Source organism: Bombina bombina, chromosome 10 (genome assembly GCF_027579735.1).
Source record: "Bombina bombina isolate aBomBom1 chromosome 10, aBomBom1.pri, whole genome shotgun sequence".
Taxonomy (NCBI): Eukaryota; Metazoa; Chordata; class Amphibia; order Anura; family Bombinatoridae; genus Bombina; species Bombina bombina.
In genome coordinates, this window is record NC_069508.1 from 130,894,316 (window position 1) to 130,908,115 (window position 13,800).

General features: G+C 36.7%; 1 protein-coding gene across 1 annotated transcript in view; it reads right to left on the bottom strand.

Annotated features, from left to right (window-relative positions):
* Positions 1–3,223: 3,223 nt before the first annotated feature.
* MIGA1 (mitoguardin 1) overlaps positions 3,224–13,800 on the bottom strand; it is a 343,183-nt gene continuing 332,606 nt past the window's right edge. Inside the window, exons 14-16 of the mRNA XM_053693332.1 lie at positions 11,018–11,071; positions 5,917–6,033; positions 3,224–3,565 (exon numbers count right to left, since the gene is read on the bottom strand). Coding sequence (XP_053549307.1) covers positions 3,374–3,565; positions 5,917–6,033; positions 11,018–11,071 — 363 coding nt within the window. The 3' untranslated portion in view covers positions 3,224–3,373. The remainder of the gene's footprint in view (positions 3,566–5,916; positions 6,034–11,017; positions 11,072–13,800) is intronic.

Sequence of the window (13,800 nt, forward strand, 5' to 3'; positions counted from 1 at the left end):
TCAATGAACATTTAATATGATTTATATTGTTCCCTATGGTAAGACGAGTATTTTGTTCCAGATTTTTTGTTCTTCATTGTTACATATATGGATATAGTGCAGCAAAAAAACAAATCCATCTTCCTGTATATGATCCGAAATACTGCATCAGGATCCCTGTTAAATGAGTATTCACTTATGGAAGATATAGGTATATAATATTTGTTCCTAGAAGTCCTGAGCCGTGCCTGCGTATTTTAATAAAATATAGCATCTTATGTGCTTGCAAGTGCAGTTACTATTTAAAATGCAAGTTGTAAAGGGCAGAATTTCAGCACCATAGCTTCAAAAAAATCTATTTTTTAAATTTAATAAAGGTTCCTTATTTGCCTAATGCCATCTTTTTCTCAATTCAAATGTAATTCTATTACCTTTGTCATTTTCTTTACTACAAAAGCTTGCTATCAATGCAGTGTTTAAAGGGACACTCAATCAAAAATAAACTTTCATTATTCAGATAGAGCATGCCATTTTAAACAACTTTCCAATTTACTTCTATTAACAAAATGTGCACAGTCTTTTTATATTTAAACTTTTTGAGTCACCAGCTCCTACTGAGCATGTGCAAGAATAAGTGTGTATGCGTTTGTGAATGGCTGAGGGCTGTCACATGGTACGTGTATGCATTTGTGAATGTCTGATGGCTGTCACATGGTACAAGTATGCATTTGTGATTGACTGATGGCTGTCACATGGTGCAGGGGGAGTGAAAAAAAAATAACTTTTAAAATTGTCCGAAAAAAAATCTACTACTCATTTGAAGTTCAGACTAAGTGCTATTGCATTGTCTTGTTATCTTGCATTTGTTGATTATGCAAATCTACTGTGTTGACTGGTCCTTTAACTTTATGAAACGCAAACCATGGGGTCATTCTACTACTAACTCTAACAGCACCTTACTGTGTATAATTATATTGTTTGCAACTTGGAATTCCTAAGAAAATTACAGAGAGCTCCTATAACTAAGGGCACCAAAATTATTTCCACATTCTGTAGAGCAAATATAAAAGTATTGTTAGGCTTTGTAGGGAGTGTTGAACAGTGGTTGCTGTTATTTTAAAGGGACATGGAACCCCCCAAAAATATTTTGTGACTCAGACAGATAATACCATTTAAAAAAAGTTTCCAATTTACTTCTATTCACACCTGATATTCTGTGTTGATGAAATACCTAGGTATGCACCTGGAACACTACATGGCAGGAAATAGTGCTGCCATCTAGTGCTCTTTCAAATGGATAACATTCTGCTGCCATATAATGCTCAAGAAATGGTCCAGCTCCTAAGCATACATCCCTGCTTTTTAACAAAAGATACCAAGAGAACAAATACAAATTGAAAATAGAAGTCAAATAAAAAGTTGTTTAAAATTGCAGGCTTTATCTGAATAATGAAAGCAAAATTTCATATCCCTTCAAGTGTCCAAATAACTCTTCTTGAAAATGGCCTAATGTATACTGAAGTCTACAATATTGCCCCCAATTCCTATCCATCTGGATTTTTATTTTTGCTTCATTTTCTAGGACATTCTAATAAATTAGAATTTGGATACGTAAAACCCATCATAATACGTAAACGATATAACAAAAAAAATCTATCTAAATATCTGAAGAACTATTAAAAACAATGGTGTATTGTAAGCTTTTCCATGGGTTTCTCAGCAGTTTTCTAATGAATTGGAATGGCTTTGAATTTGAAAAATACACAAAGTGTGAGGCACTTTACAAAGATACGCCTATCTCCCTATTATAATTTATTGTCCGCATTCTGCAGCTTTACAACAAGGTGTATATCAATATTGTAAATATCTTCAGTTTGTCATTTTAAATGATTTAGTTATGTGAATTATATTTTTGGCAATTTGATATAATTAATATAAAATAGCTGCGTAACTTTTACCGCTTCCTCTCACACAGTGCAACCATTTGTATCTAGTTCTATGTGTGTCTGTAAACAAATTACGTGCATATTTACAGTACATTTATATACAACAGCATTTCTTGGTCATTTTATTCATCACAACCTTCCTGAGTACAGCATAATCAGCAGATGTTTTTATAGTGCATTTTATCGCTTCTATAAACATATGTAGGCCTCTTTGCTCAAATCATTTTCTAAAAAAACAATATATATGCGCACATCTCTTTATGTTATTATTCAGGTGTTAAACAACAGCATCAAAGCCAATTACAATATAGTTATGTTTGTGTATTATCCTTGGCTACTTTTAACTGTGTCTGTCTTTATGATTTGTGTTTAATCCTGTGCCACCTCAGACCTCATAAAATACCTATGGACCTGCAACCTCTCTGTCAGCTATATACCCACACCAGACCTCTTGCCAAATCTGTCAGCCACATACTACATCAGACCTCAGATCAATCCCCAAGGACCTGCAGCCCCTCCATAAACCACATGTCCATATCAGCCTTCATATCTGACCCCAAGGCAATTCCTTTCCTCAGTCACATGTCCACACCAGACCTCAGATCAGATTTCAAGCCCTGCAGCCCCTCTGTCAGCCCCAAGCTCACATCAGACCTCAACTCACATTCATGGTCCTGCAGCCCCTCTGTCATCCAAATACCCTCAGATCATACCTCTAGACCTGCAACTCCACTGTCAGACTTATGCCAGTTGTTGCTGTTTTTCCTGAATGCAGAGAGTTGTCTCTTGCATACTGGAACAGGCCATTTCTGTGCAAGGGGAGGGAGAGAAAGTGAGTGCTGGGCCTGAGTGCTGCATTGCCTGGCAGCCAAGCATAAATGTGAAAATCATTTTGCTAATGCATCCCATTAAGGGTGGCAGGCTCTAAAGCTGTGAGCTGTGTAAAACCAATCATCTTGTCTCCACGGCTATATATATATATATATATATATATATATATATATATATAGTGTGTGTGTGTGTGTATATATATATATATATATATATAAATATTATATATATATATATATATATATATATATATATATAAAATACCCCTCATTTCTACATATCTGTGGCATTGACATATATAAATTGCACACCTTTGTATTTGCCACGGCCTGGGTTGATTAGATATTTTAGCAAGTTTTTTGTGTATATATATATATATATATATGTTTTACAGTAGTAAAATCTTGTGACAGAAAGAAAGAGATAGCATAAGAGGCACAGCATTTAGACAAATATGATTTCGAGCATTTTGTTGTTGAAATAAACGCAGCTTTAGGGCGTAATTATATATATTATACAGCGTTGCTTGGCCAGTTTGGCACATAGTCAGTGGGCTTCTTTGCCTGTCAGTATAGAATCAGCCATGTTCTCTATTAAACAAAACTTTTAAATAAAAATTATGTTATTGTGCTTTTACATTGTGAGTGCAAAGAACGACTGGTTTTGACAGACTCCGCTCCCAAATAAGCCGCCATCACCTCAATACGACAGTGCAGGGTTTGTAAGATGTCTTCTGACAAACTTTCTGTGTTTGAATAGCGAACCTTTTCAAAGTCAAAGATCTCTTTCAAGAAAGACAGAGTCTGATCCTAAATAGAAAAACAAACCTGTTATTAGTCATATCAATCTTTTATCTATATCATTTAGTTTTGTTTATCTGAGCTTGGTGTGGGTTATTACATTTTAACTGATTTGTTAAAAACGGAGAGTCAGATGTTCTAGCTAGAATATCACAGGTGATAAAAAAACTGCTTATGATCAATATTTCATTATATATAAATTTCAAAATCCAGCATCAATATTTTACACATAAATCAATAAATATTTTAATACAATTCATAAAAAACACCATACTATACAATTTGTTTTCACTTAAATGTATTATCAGTGACTGAAAATGGTTGGGTGATTGATTACTCTTTTCAAATAGCTAGTTTTGTTGATTGAAACCAAAATCCATTGTTTTCAACAACATGCCTATTCAAGGATGTAGGAAGAACCGACCTGCTTATCTTATCTCTCTCTATGCACAATGCCAATACTTAGGTATTGGCATTTGTATTGTGGGTGTTGGCTTCAATGAGCAAATCCAGCTCCTTAAAGGGATACTTAACCCAATTTTTTTTCTTTCATGGCTCAGATAGAGCATGCAATTTTAAGCAATGTTCTAATTTACTCCTATTATCAATTTGTCTTCGTTCTCTTGTTATCTTTATTTAAAAAGCAGTAATGTAAAGCTTATGAGCCTGCCCATTTTAGGTTCAGCACCCTAGATAGTGCTTGCATATTGGTGGCTACATTTGGCTAACCAATAAGCAAGCGTAACCCAGGTTCTGAACTAAAAATGGGCCGGCTCCTAAGCTTGACATTCCTGCTTTTTAAATAAAGATAGCAAGAGAACGAAGAATAATTTATAATAGGAGTAAATTAGAAAGTTGCTTAAAATTGCATGCTCTATAGTATCCCTTTAAATTGCTACAATATGTTAGGAGCAATTTCCAATAGATGTTATAACAAGTAAGTTGTTGGTAACACATGCATTTAAAAACAATTACTTTGATATCCCTTTAAAAGTTTTTATTTAACAAAAGTTGTAATCTAAATCAATGCAGATTGTTATTGGGAAGATTGGTGATAAGATTTACTTGCAATTAAAGGGACACTTAACCCAAATGTTTTCTTTCATGATTCAGATAGAGCATGCAATTTTAATCAACTTTCTATTTTACTCCTATTATCAATTTTTCTTTGTTCTCTTGCTATCTTTATTTTAAAAGCAGGAATGTAAATCTTAGCAGCCAGCCCATTTTAAGTTCAGTACAATGGATAGTGCTTGCTTATTGGAGGCTTACATTTACCCACCAATAAGCAAGCATAACCCAGGTTCTCAGCCAAAAATGGGCCGACTCTTATTCATCACATTCCTGCTTTTTAAATAAAGATAGCAAGAGAACGAAGAAAAATTGATAATAGGAGTAAATTAGAAAGTTGCTTAAAATTGCATGCTCTATCTGAAACATGAAAGAAAAAATTTGGGTTTAGTGTCCCTTTAAATCTAGTTCATAATTAGTAGTAAGTACCTCCTACCACTTTGTTCTTTTTTTCCGCTTTTTTTTTTTTTTGCAGGCAAAGATTTATATTTTAAATATAACCGGACTGAAAATAAAAATGCAAAAAAAAAAAGTTATAGCCTGTTTTACATTTACTGAGAATGATATATATTTTTAAATATAAATACTCTTCAGAATTTATTCCCAGTATGTGAAAATGTACTTAAACAAATACTGGCAGAAATATATAAAAATATTTATGTTTAATTCCAGAGGGGCTGATATTTCCTGTTCGGCTCTCGGTGGCCAATTTTGTTTTCACGCTGCGCTTAGCGTATGTTTTGTAAAGTCGATGAAGACAGGAGTTGCTTTAAAATAAAACCAGGTCAGCACTTTCTGAAATACCTGAGTTTATTTTATAGGGTGAAAGCATCAGACTTAAAGGAACACAAAACTGAAAAAAAGAAAATGCTGTAATCTGTCAGAGTATTTTGTTATTGCACTGTTGCTTGCATACAACTAAGTTTTAACCCCTGCAAAGAGGTTAAACACATAGTTAAAGTCAGCTCCATAGCAGCAATGTATTACTGGGACCTAACTAAACACACCTGGTGAGCCAATGACAAGAGATATAGAGCTAGCTCTTAGTAGTGCATTGCTGCTCCTGAGCGATGTTTTTCAACAACGTATACCTAAAGAACAAAGGCAATTTGACAATAGATGTAAATGTCTCTTAAAATTGTATGCTCTATCTGAATCATGATATTCTTATTTTGAGTTTCATGCCCCTTAAATGGATATTCATGTGTTAAGACACTTTTAAAATCTTAAACTGTTTTCCAGCTACAATTCAAACACAAATAACATTTTAGTATTACAATATAATATACCTTACAAAAGCAGCAAAGATCATGAAGCGGGTTTCTAGGTCCTAAAAATCCCCAGGCTAGCACTGGACTTACATGCTCACAGACCGAGTAAAAGTGTCCAAAAAAGCCATCAGGAAGCTGCAGAGGGATATGAAAAATATCAAACTACATTACAGACACAATGAGCACTATTACAAAATATACAGGTAGCCCTCAGGGTTCTGTTCCTCAAGAAATAGTTGTAAAAGGAATCCAGTTACATAATATAAGTTATTGAGGAGTAAATGAGTTTCATGCCCCTTTCAAAATTGACATTAGTAATGTAATATACAGTATATATATTTAATATATATATATATATATATATATTATATGCAATATTATATTATATTTAAGCCCTAAAATGAATGCTGTAAATGTAATCAGCAATAAAAATCGTTTTTTATGCTTGTGAGTAGGGTTGCCAGGTGTCCAGTATTCAACCGGACAGTCCAGTATTTTAGCAGGCTGTCCAGTAAAATCCAGGGATCTTTTCCAGATAAGCCCCGCCAATAATGCAAACAGTGCATGCGCCAAAAGTTAAGCCCCGCCACTTTTGTCAGCTGACGTATTACATTGCAATAAAAACTATGAAAATGAGTGAAACTATGAACTTTCTTACGCTTTCGACTGTCGTTCATGACAAGGAGACGGCAATACTTTTTTTGCAAACACACGGAGTGATCCATCAGCAACGTTTATGCAACAATGGCCACCAAATGACACTTTCCACTGTTTCTGACAGGTGGAGGTGTAATGCACGACAGTGTCGTCAAGAAATCGCTCTTAGAAAGGGAACTTGGCTGGAACGGTCTAGGATGGAGTTCAGGACAGTAATTCTATTTATTTATTGCTGGTCTAAAAATCTGACAAGTATGAAATTCTGCTCTGAGGAATTATCTATTGGCCACACGACCGCTGTTGACTGGAAGAACTTTCTTCGCGAAATTTGTGCCTGGCGTCTTTTGCAGAATCCAACTATTGTCGGTGGGCCAGGTCTACACGTCGAGATCGATGAAACGCTAATATCTCGCCGTAAAAACAATGCAGGGAGAGTCCTTCCCCAGCAGTGGATTTTCGGAGGGATCTGCAGGGAGAGTAAAGAAGTGTTCATGTATGCAGTTCCAGATCGAACTGCGGACACTCTGATGCACACAATACAGGCCTGCATAGCTCCCGGCTCAATCATCATTTCCGATATGTGGCCATCATACAAAGGAATTGAAACTATTCTTTCAATGAATTATACTCATCAAACGGTTAATCATAGTGAAAACTTTGTGGATCCAACGACTGGAGCTCACACACAAACCATTGAATCTTTCTGGCATGTCTACAAGATGCAGAATAAGCGCCAATGCGGCACACACAGATCTTTAGTGGACAGCTACTTGTGTGAGTTCGTTTGGAGGCAAAGGTACCGAAATACGGACCTTTTCATGCGAATTATCAATGACCTGTCCCAATTTCACCCTCTTAAATAAAAAATAAAGACCTGTCCCAATTTCACCCTCTGGAAAAGATCCAAAACAAGTTTCAATGAAAAATAAAAGTACAAAGTTTCAATGCACCGATAAAAAATAAAAGTACAAAGTTTCAATGCAGCGAAAAAAATTAAACTACAATACAAAATAACAATATAAGTTACAGTTTAGTACAAGTTTAATTTAATTTTACAAGTACAAGTTTCAAGTACAAGTTTCATTTCACACTGTTCCTGTTCAATAAACAATAAATGTACAAGTTTAATATCTTTTTTTTTTTTTTCATATTTGTTGCGGCGGGGCTTAACTTTTTGGCGGGGCTTATCTGGAAAAGATCCAAATCCAGTCCAGTAAAATGTCCAGTATTTTTAAAGACCCTGGTAAGCTAAATGTAAAGGGCCTTCTTGGCCTTTATGGATTAGAAATATGGGATCTTTTCCAGATAAGCCCCGCCAAAAAGTTAACCCCCGCCACTATGTTGTGCACATTTCTTGATCACAATACATTATGCAGGCAGATATATGTCAAACTCAACACAGACTTTACGGCAACAACTCGAGCAGCACACAATCATATTTAGAAAAGAAACTGTAAAAAAAAAATGCGGTCAACTCGGCAACCGATTAACCCATAGGTTGCTAGGGAGAATTGCAACGCTATACCTAGCGATTTTCTGACCTCTTTGGCAACCAGCTGGTTTAACGGGCCCCAGCTGATCGCAATTGTGACAGTTTCTTTTCTAAAAGGAGTAGGGCATTGGCTCGGGTAGCTAGCTACAGGTTATTAGGGATTACAAGCTACACAGACGTGTGTGCAGGTAGCAAACCGAATACAACCCTGAACCCTCCAATAAACACTTCCCACGGCTCTAAAGTCACTGCGTGCGTGCATTAAATTGGAGCTGGCAAAAGTGGCGGGGCTTAACTTTTCGCGTGTGCACTTTTTGCATTAGTGGCAGGGCTTATCTGGAAAAGATCCGAAATATGGCTCAAAAAGAAGTTACACTGTGCATTTTCTATTATATGTGTTACAGGAAAACCATGGGGGTGTTCAATCATTGCTGGGTGTGTACCTCTAGCAGCCAAGGGGGCCACATCATTGCTGGCAACCCTACTTGTGAGACATGCCACTATTCATGAATAAGGCAGTGAGTGTTGTTTATCAGCCAGTGAGCAGTTATTTGTTTTCTTTGCTGCATATAAAAAGGATTTTTTTTTAACATGCACACAGAAATACACTTCCTGTTAGCATCAATATCATTTGCTATTTGTTTACTTACTTAAAGGGCCAGTACAGTAAACTGTAAAAAAAAAATTGCTGAACACAGTATTACAGTGCTGTACTATAGGTACAAGTGGCAAAAACTCTTCTGCAAATCTATTGTTTTTAGTATATAAACATATTAACACATAAATATATATGTATATAATCATATACATGTATATTTAGTGGGAACACACAGTTCCCATAGATTGCAATGTAAAGGAACTTTTCAGTACTGGTTTTTTTTTTCTAACACCCCACTCCCGCCAACTTAAAAGCCCTAAAACTGCAGCTGTTTTTGTATTTAAAAAAATGCTACTTTAAGTGCATTTGGGGCACATTTAAAAAATTAACCAGAAATCTGGTTAATTTTCTGAGCACTGAGTTGGCTGTAGCAATAACCAGCCACTTGTAATAGCTGGTTATTTATTGTGCGCCTGCGTGATAATTTAACGCTCCACTTGTAATCTAGCACTTAATTTTTATCTGATTTCCAAAATATTGCTGCTTGTTAGCAAATGTGATATATTTTCTACTTTTTGTTTAGTGAAAAGCTCTTTAAATTTTCTAAACCAAGGTGGTGTGAGGTTGTGGTATAGATGATATGAAGTAATGGTTCTGTAATGGAGAAATACTATATAAGGTTATTTTTTTGAAGAAACAAATTAGCTACAACAGATCTAATTCAGCCAGCATGGGTCTCATTTTTAGAAAATAAGTCAAGGTCTGATAGGAAAGATAAGCAGAAATCAAACCTTCAAATACATGTTATGGAATTGAGGAAAGTAGCCTAAACCTAAGACAATTTGTGCTATTTTTTTGTTTGTTTGAGAACACATCGGTGAAGATCATAACAGGCACTTTATCAGTACAGTCAGTCAGCAGCGAAGAACACAAGGTCCTGATATTGTGAAAAAGACAAAGAACATTTTGAAATAAGAAGCAGCTCATATGAAGGAATTAGCTGGCACATTACCTGAGCCAGTGTTGGTCTTTGGGACAATAGTGTCCATTTGAGATAGATGTGTAATAAATCTGTTTGCTATAGTCCAGAGAAAGAGCTGGGCATGGTCCAGTCCTGGTAACAATGCTTCAGAATCAGCAGTAAGAACTGTTCTTGGCCACAAGTGAGATCATATTCTGTTTTAAATATTTCTTAGATTTTGCTATAAGCCTAACAAAGATAAGGCAATGCTGCCCACCGTGATCTGCTTTTGTAAGGTGAAGTATTCATTCTCAGCTAGAAGAAATGGCTTTAAAGGGACCTACAACTCAAAATTGGAATGCATCAGTTTTAAGTAGAATTATTTTGCAGTACACGTGTATTAGCAATAAGGCTTCTACTATAAGTTGCTACTGATTTGATGAAAGATTTGACTGTATAAGGAGCATATGTACATAAGCCTTTTGCACCGCAGCTGGGGAAGAGTCAATTGTCATCAATACTGGGCCCTAAACTACAGAAAATTAAGTGTGGATGGGAGAGGGAGGGAAAGGACGGTACTACTGAAAAATTATGAATCCAGGTGGGGGAACCCTATATTAGCTCTGAAGTTGGGGGGGGGGGGCGCTACACTACAGAAAAACATATAAAATAATAAATAAATACAAATATATAAACTGCGTACTGGCAGACAGCTGCCAGTACCTAAGATGGCGGACACCATTGAAAGGGGGAGGGTTAGAGAGCTGTTTGGGAGGAATCAGTGAGGGGGGAAGGTAAGGGGGATCCTACACAGAAGAAAATACATAGATAAATATATATATAATTTATTTATTTTAAAAAAAACAACTAAAACTTAATACTGGCAGACTGTCTGCCAGGACCTAAGACGGTGGTCAGAAGTGAGGGTATGGGGAGGAGAGCTGTTTGGGAGGGATCAGGAAGGTGGGAAGTGGCAGGTGGGAGGGTAATTACTGCATTAAAATACTATTACCATTATCAGCTAACTAATTAACCCCTTCACTGCCAGGAATTTCAGCGGTTTGGTGCGCAGTTGCTATTAGTGGACTTCTAATTGTCAAAAGCAAAGCCATACATGTCTGCTATTTCTGAACTAAATGGAAACTAGAGAACTTTTACAACCCTTTGTTTTATGACTGCAGTAGTTGTGTGTAAATAATTTCAGTAAGAAACCAAAAGTTTATGAAAATTTTTTTTTTTTTTTAATATGATTGCATTTGGCGGCTAAACAGTGGCATGAAAGATGCCAAAATGGGCCTAGATCAACACATTGGGCTGTCTACTATCAAATACCTTAGCTACCTCGGATTCAGAATACAGTGGATTGGTTTGAAGCTGTATAACAAATGTACAATAACACACTACTGTTTACCTTCATCTGTTGCCTCTTTTGCTTTAGGACTGACCAGCAGCTTGATGTCACAGCCTGTATAGAGAAAAATCACAGAAAGAAATGAGCCATTTGAATTGTCATTAAGCAGTATAACATTCTAAAAGTATCATCCTGCTCTGTCACCTGAATCCTGATAAAGTGCAATGCCATCTATTCTCAACCCACCTCATGATATTTATTACTCCCAAAAACTATCGGCTAGATTACGAGTTTTGCGGTATGAGTGAAAAAGCAGCGTTAAGGCTCATAACGCTGCTTTTTCACTACCGCTGCTATTATGAGTCTTGCAGGTTTAGGGGCAACGCACACTTTTTTGGCCTTAACGCAAATTAACTTACGCAATTTGCATAAAGTCTTTTTTTCAATGGTACTTCCATAGCGCCGGTATTACAAGCTTTTTCTGGGAGGCCAAAAACTGAGCGGTACAGCCTATCCCGCAAGATTCGTAACGCATTCTAAAGTCAGTAGTTATGAGTTTTACGCTACAAAGCTGTAACATAAAACTCATAACTAAAGTGCTAAAAAGTACACTAACACCCATAAACTAACTATTAACTCCTAAACCGAGGCCCTCCCGCATCGCAAACACTAAAATAAAATTATTAACCCCTAATCTGCCGCTCCCGACATCGCCACCACTATCATAAACATATTAACCCCTAAACCGCCGCACTCCCGCCTCGCAAACACTAGTTAAATATTATTAACCCCTAATCTGCTGTCCCTAACATCGCTGCAACCTACATTACAGTTATTAACCCCTAATCTGCCGCCCCCGTCGCCGCCACTATACTAAAGTTATTAACCCCTAAACCTAAGTCTAACCCTAACACCCCCTAACTTAAATATAATTAAAATAAATCTAAATAAAAATTACTATCATTACCTAAATTATTCCTATTTAAAACTAAATACTTACCTGTTAAATAAACCCTAAGATAGCTACAATATAACTAATAGTAACATTGTAGCTATCTTAGGGTTTATTTTTATTTTACAGGCAAGTTTGTATTTATTTTAACTAGGTAGAATAGTTACTAAATAGTTATTAACTATTTACTAACTACCTAGTTAAAATAAATACAAATTTACCTGTAAAATAAAATCTAACCTGTCTTACAATAAAACCTAACCGTATACTACAATTAAATAAATTAAATTAATTAAATACAATTACAAAAAAAACAAAATACACTAAATTACACAAAATAAAAAAAGAAATTATCAGATATTTAAACTAATTACACCTAATCTAATAGCCCTATCAAAATAAAAAAGCCCCCCCAAAATAAAAAAAAACCCTAGCCTACAATAAACTACCAATAGCCCTTAAAAGGGCCTTTTGCGGGGCATTGCCCCAAAGAAATCAGCTCTTTTACCTGTAAAAAAATACAAACCCCCCCAACAGTAAAACCCACCCCCCACACAACCAACCCCCCAAATAAAATCTTAACTAAAAAAACCTAAGCTACCCATTGCCCTGAAAAGGGCATTTGGATGGGTATTGCCCTTAAAAGGGCATTTAGCTCTTTTTCTATTGCCCAAACCCTAATCTAAAACTAAAACCCACCCAATAAACCCTTAAAAAAACCTAACACTAACCCCCGAAGATCAACTAACAGTTTTGAAGACCGGACATCCATCCTCAACGAAGCTGGGAGAAGTCCTCAACGAAGCCGGGAGAAGTCTTCATCCAAGCCGGCTGAAGTGGTTTTCCAGATAGACAGAAGTCTTCATCCAGACGGCATCTTCTATCTTCATCCATCTGGCGCAGAGCGGGTCCATCTTCAAGACATCCGGCGCGGAGCATCCTCTTCAAACAAAGTCTTCTTCCCGAATGAATGTTCCTTTAAGTGACGTCATCCAAGATGGCGTCCCTTGAATTCTGATTGGCTGATAGAATTCTATCAGCCAATCGGAATTAAAGGTGAAAAAATCCTATTGGCTGATGCAATCAGCCAATAGGATTGAGCTTCAATCCTATTGGCTGATCCAATCAGCCAATAAGATTGAGCTTGCATTTTATTGGCTGTTCCAATCAGCCAATAGAATGCAAGCTCAATCCTATTGGCTATATGGCCGTTGCCACAGAACAAGCAACGGAGCTGTTGTTCATTCTTGGTAGAGCGCTTCTCTTTCTGTATGTATTTGCAATGTGACCCTGGGGAAGTCTCCCTAAGGTTGATGGTGTAACCAGACGTGGACTCCTTGCCAAATGTGCTTAGAGGAATATGGCTGCATTTAGCAGATGAGGCCCAAAGAAGGCTGAGACGTTCATCTGGGGTTTCCATGCTCCTTGTTCAGAGGAGGATAGCCTGGTATTTCAGGGCGGGACTGACCTTACTAGGCAGGATCAGACTAATATACTAAAGGAAAGTTCTCTTCTGTGAAAAGCACAACTGGGCTAAAACAGGCTGCTCCCAGGTGGTAACTTTACATAGAACAAGCTACTGAGCTGTTATTCATCCCTGGAAGAGCACTTATCTTTCTGTATGTAAATAAAAAAAACAGCAAATAACTTGTTTCTTGCAAAACGAGCACTTAGAAATTCTCATTGGTGCCCCTGCCTATAGCTAGATAAAGGAGCAGACATGCTGAGAACTTAGGTTGCATTCTGCCACTCCTGAGCATGGGCAGAACCTGATTTCCTGTCTCTCCCGCTTTCATTTATTAGTAAATCAGATCATGTTACTAACGAAGATGTATTACATCAAGCTAGATATGCCTTCCTGTAGAGACCTCAGCCCCTTTGTAGTGCTGTG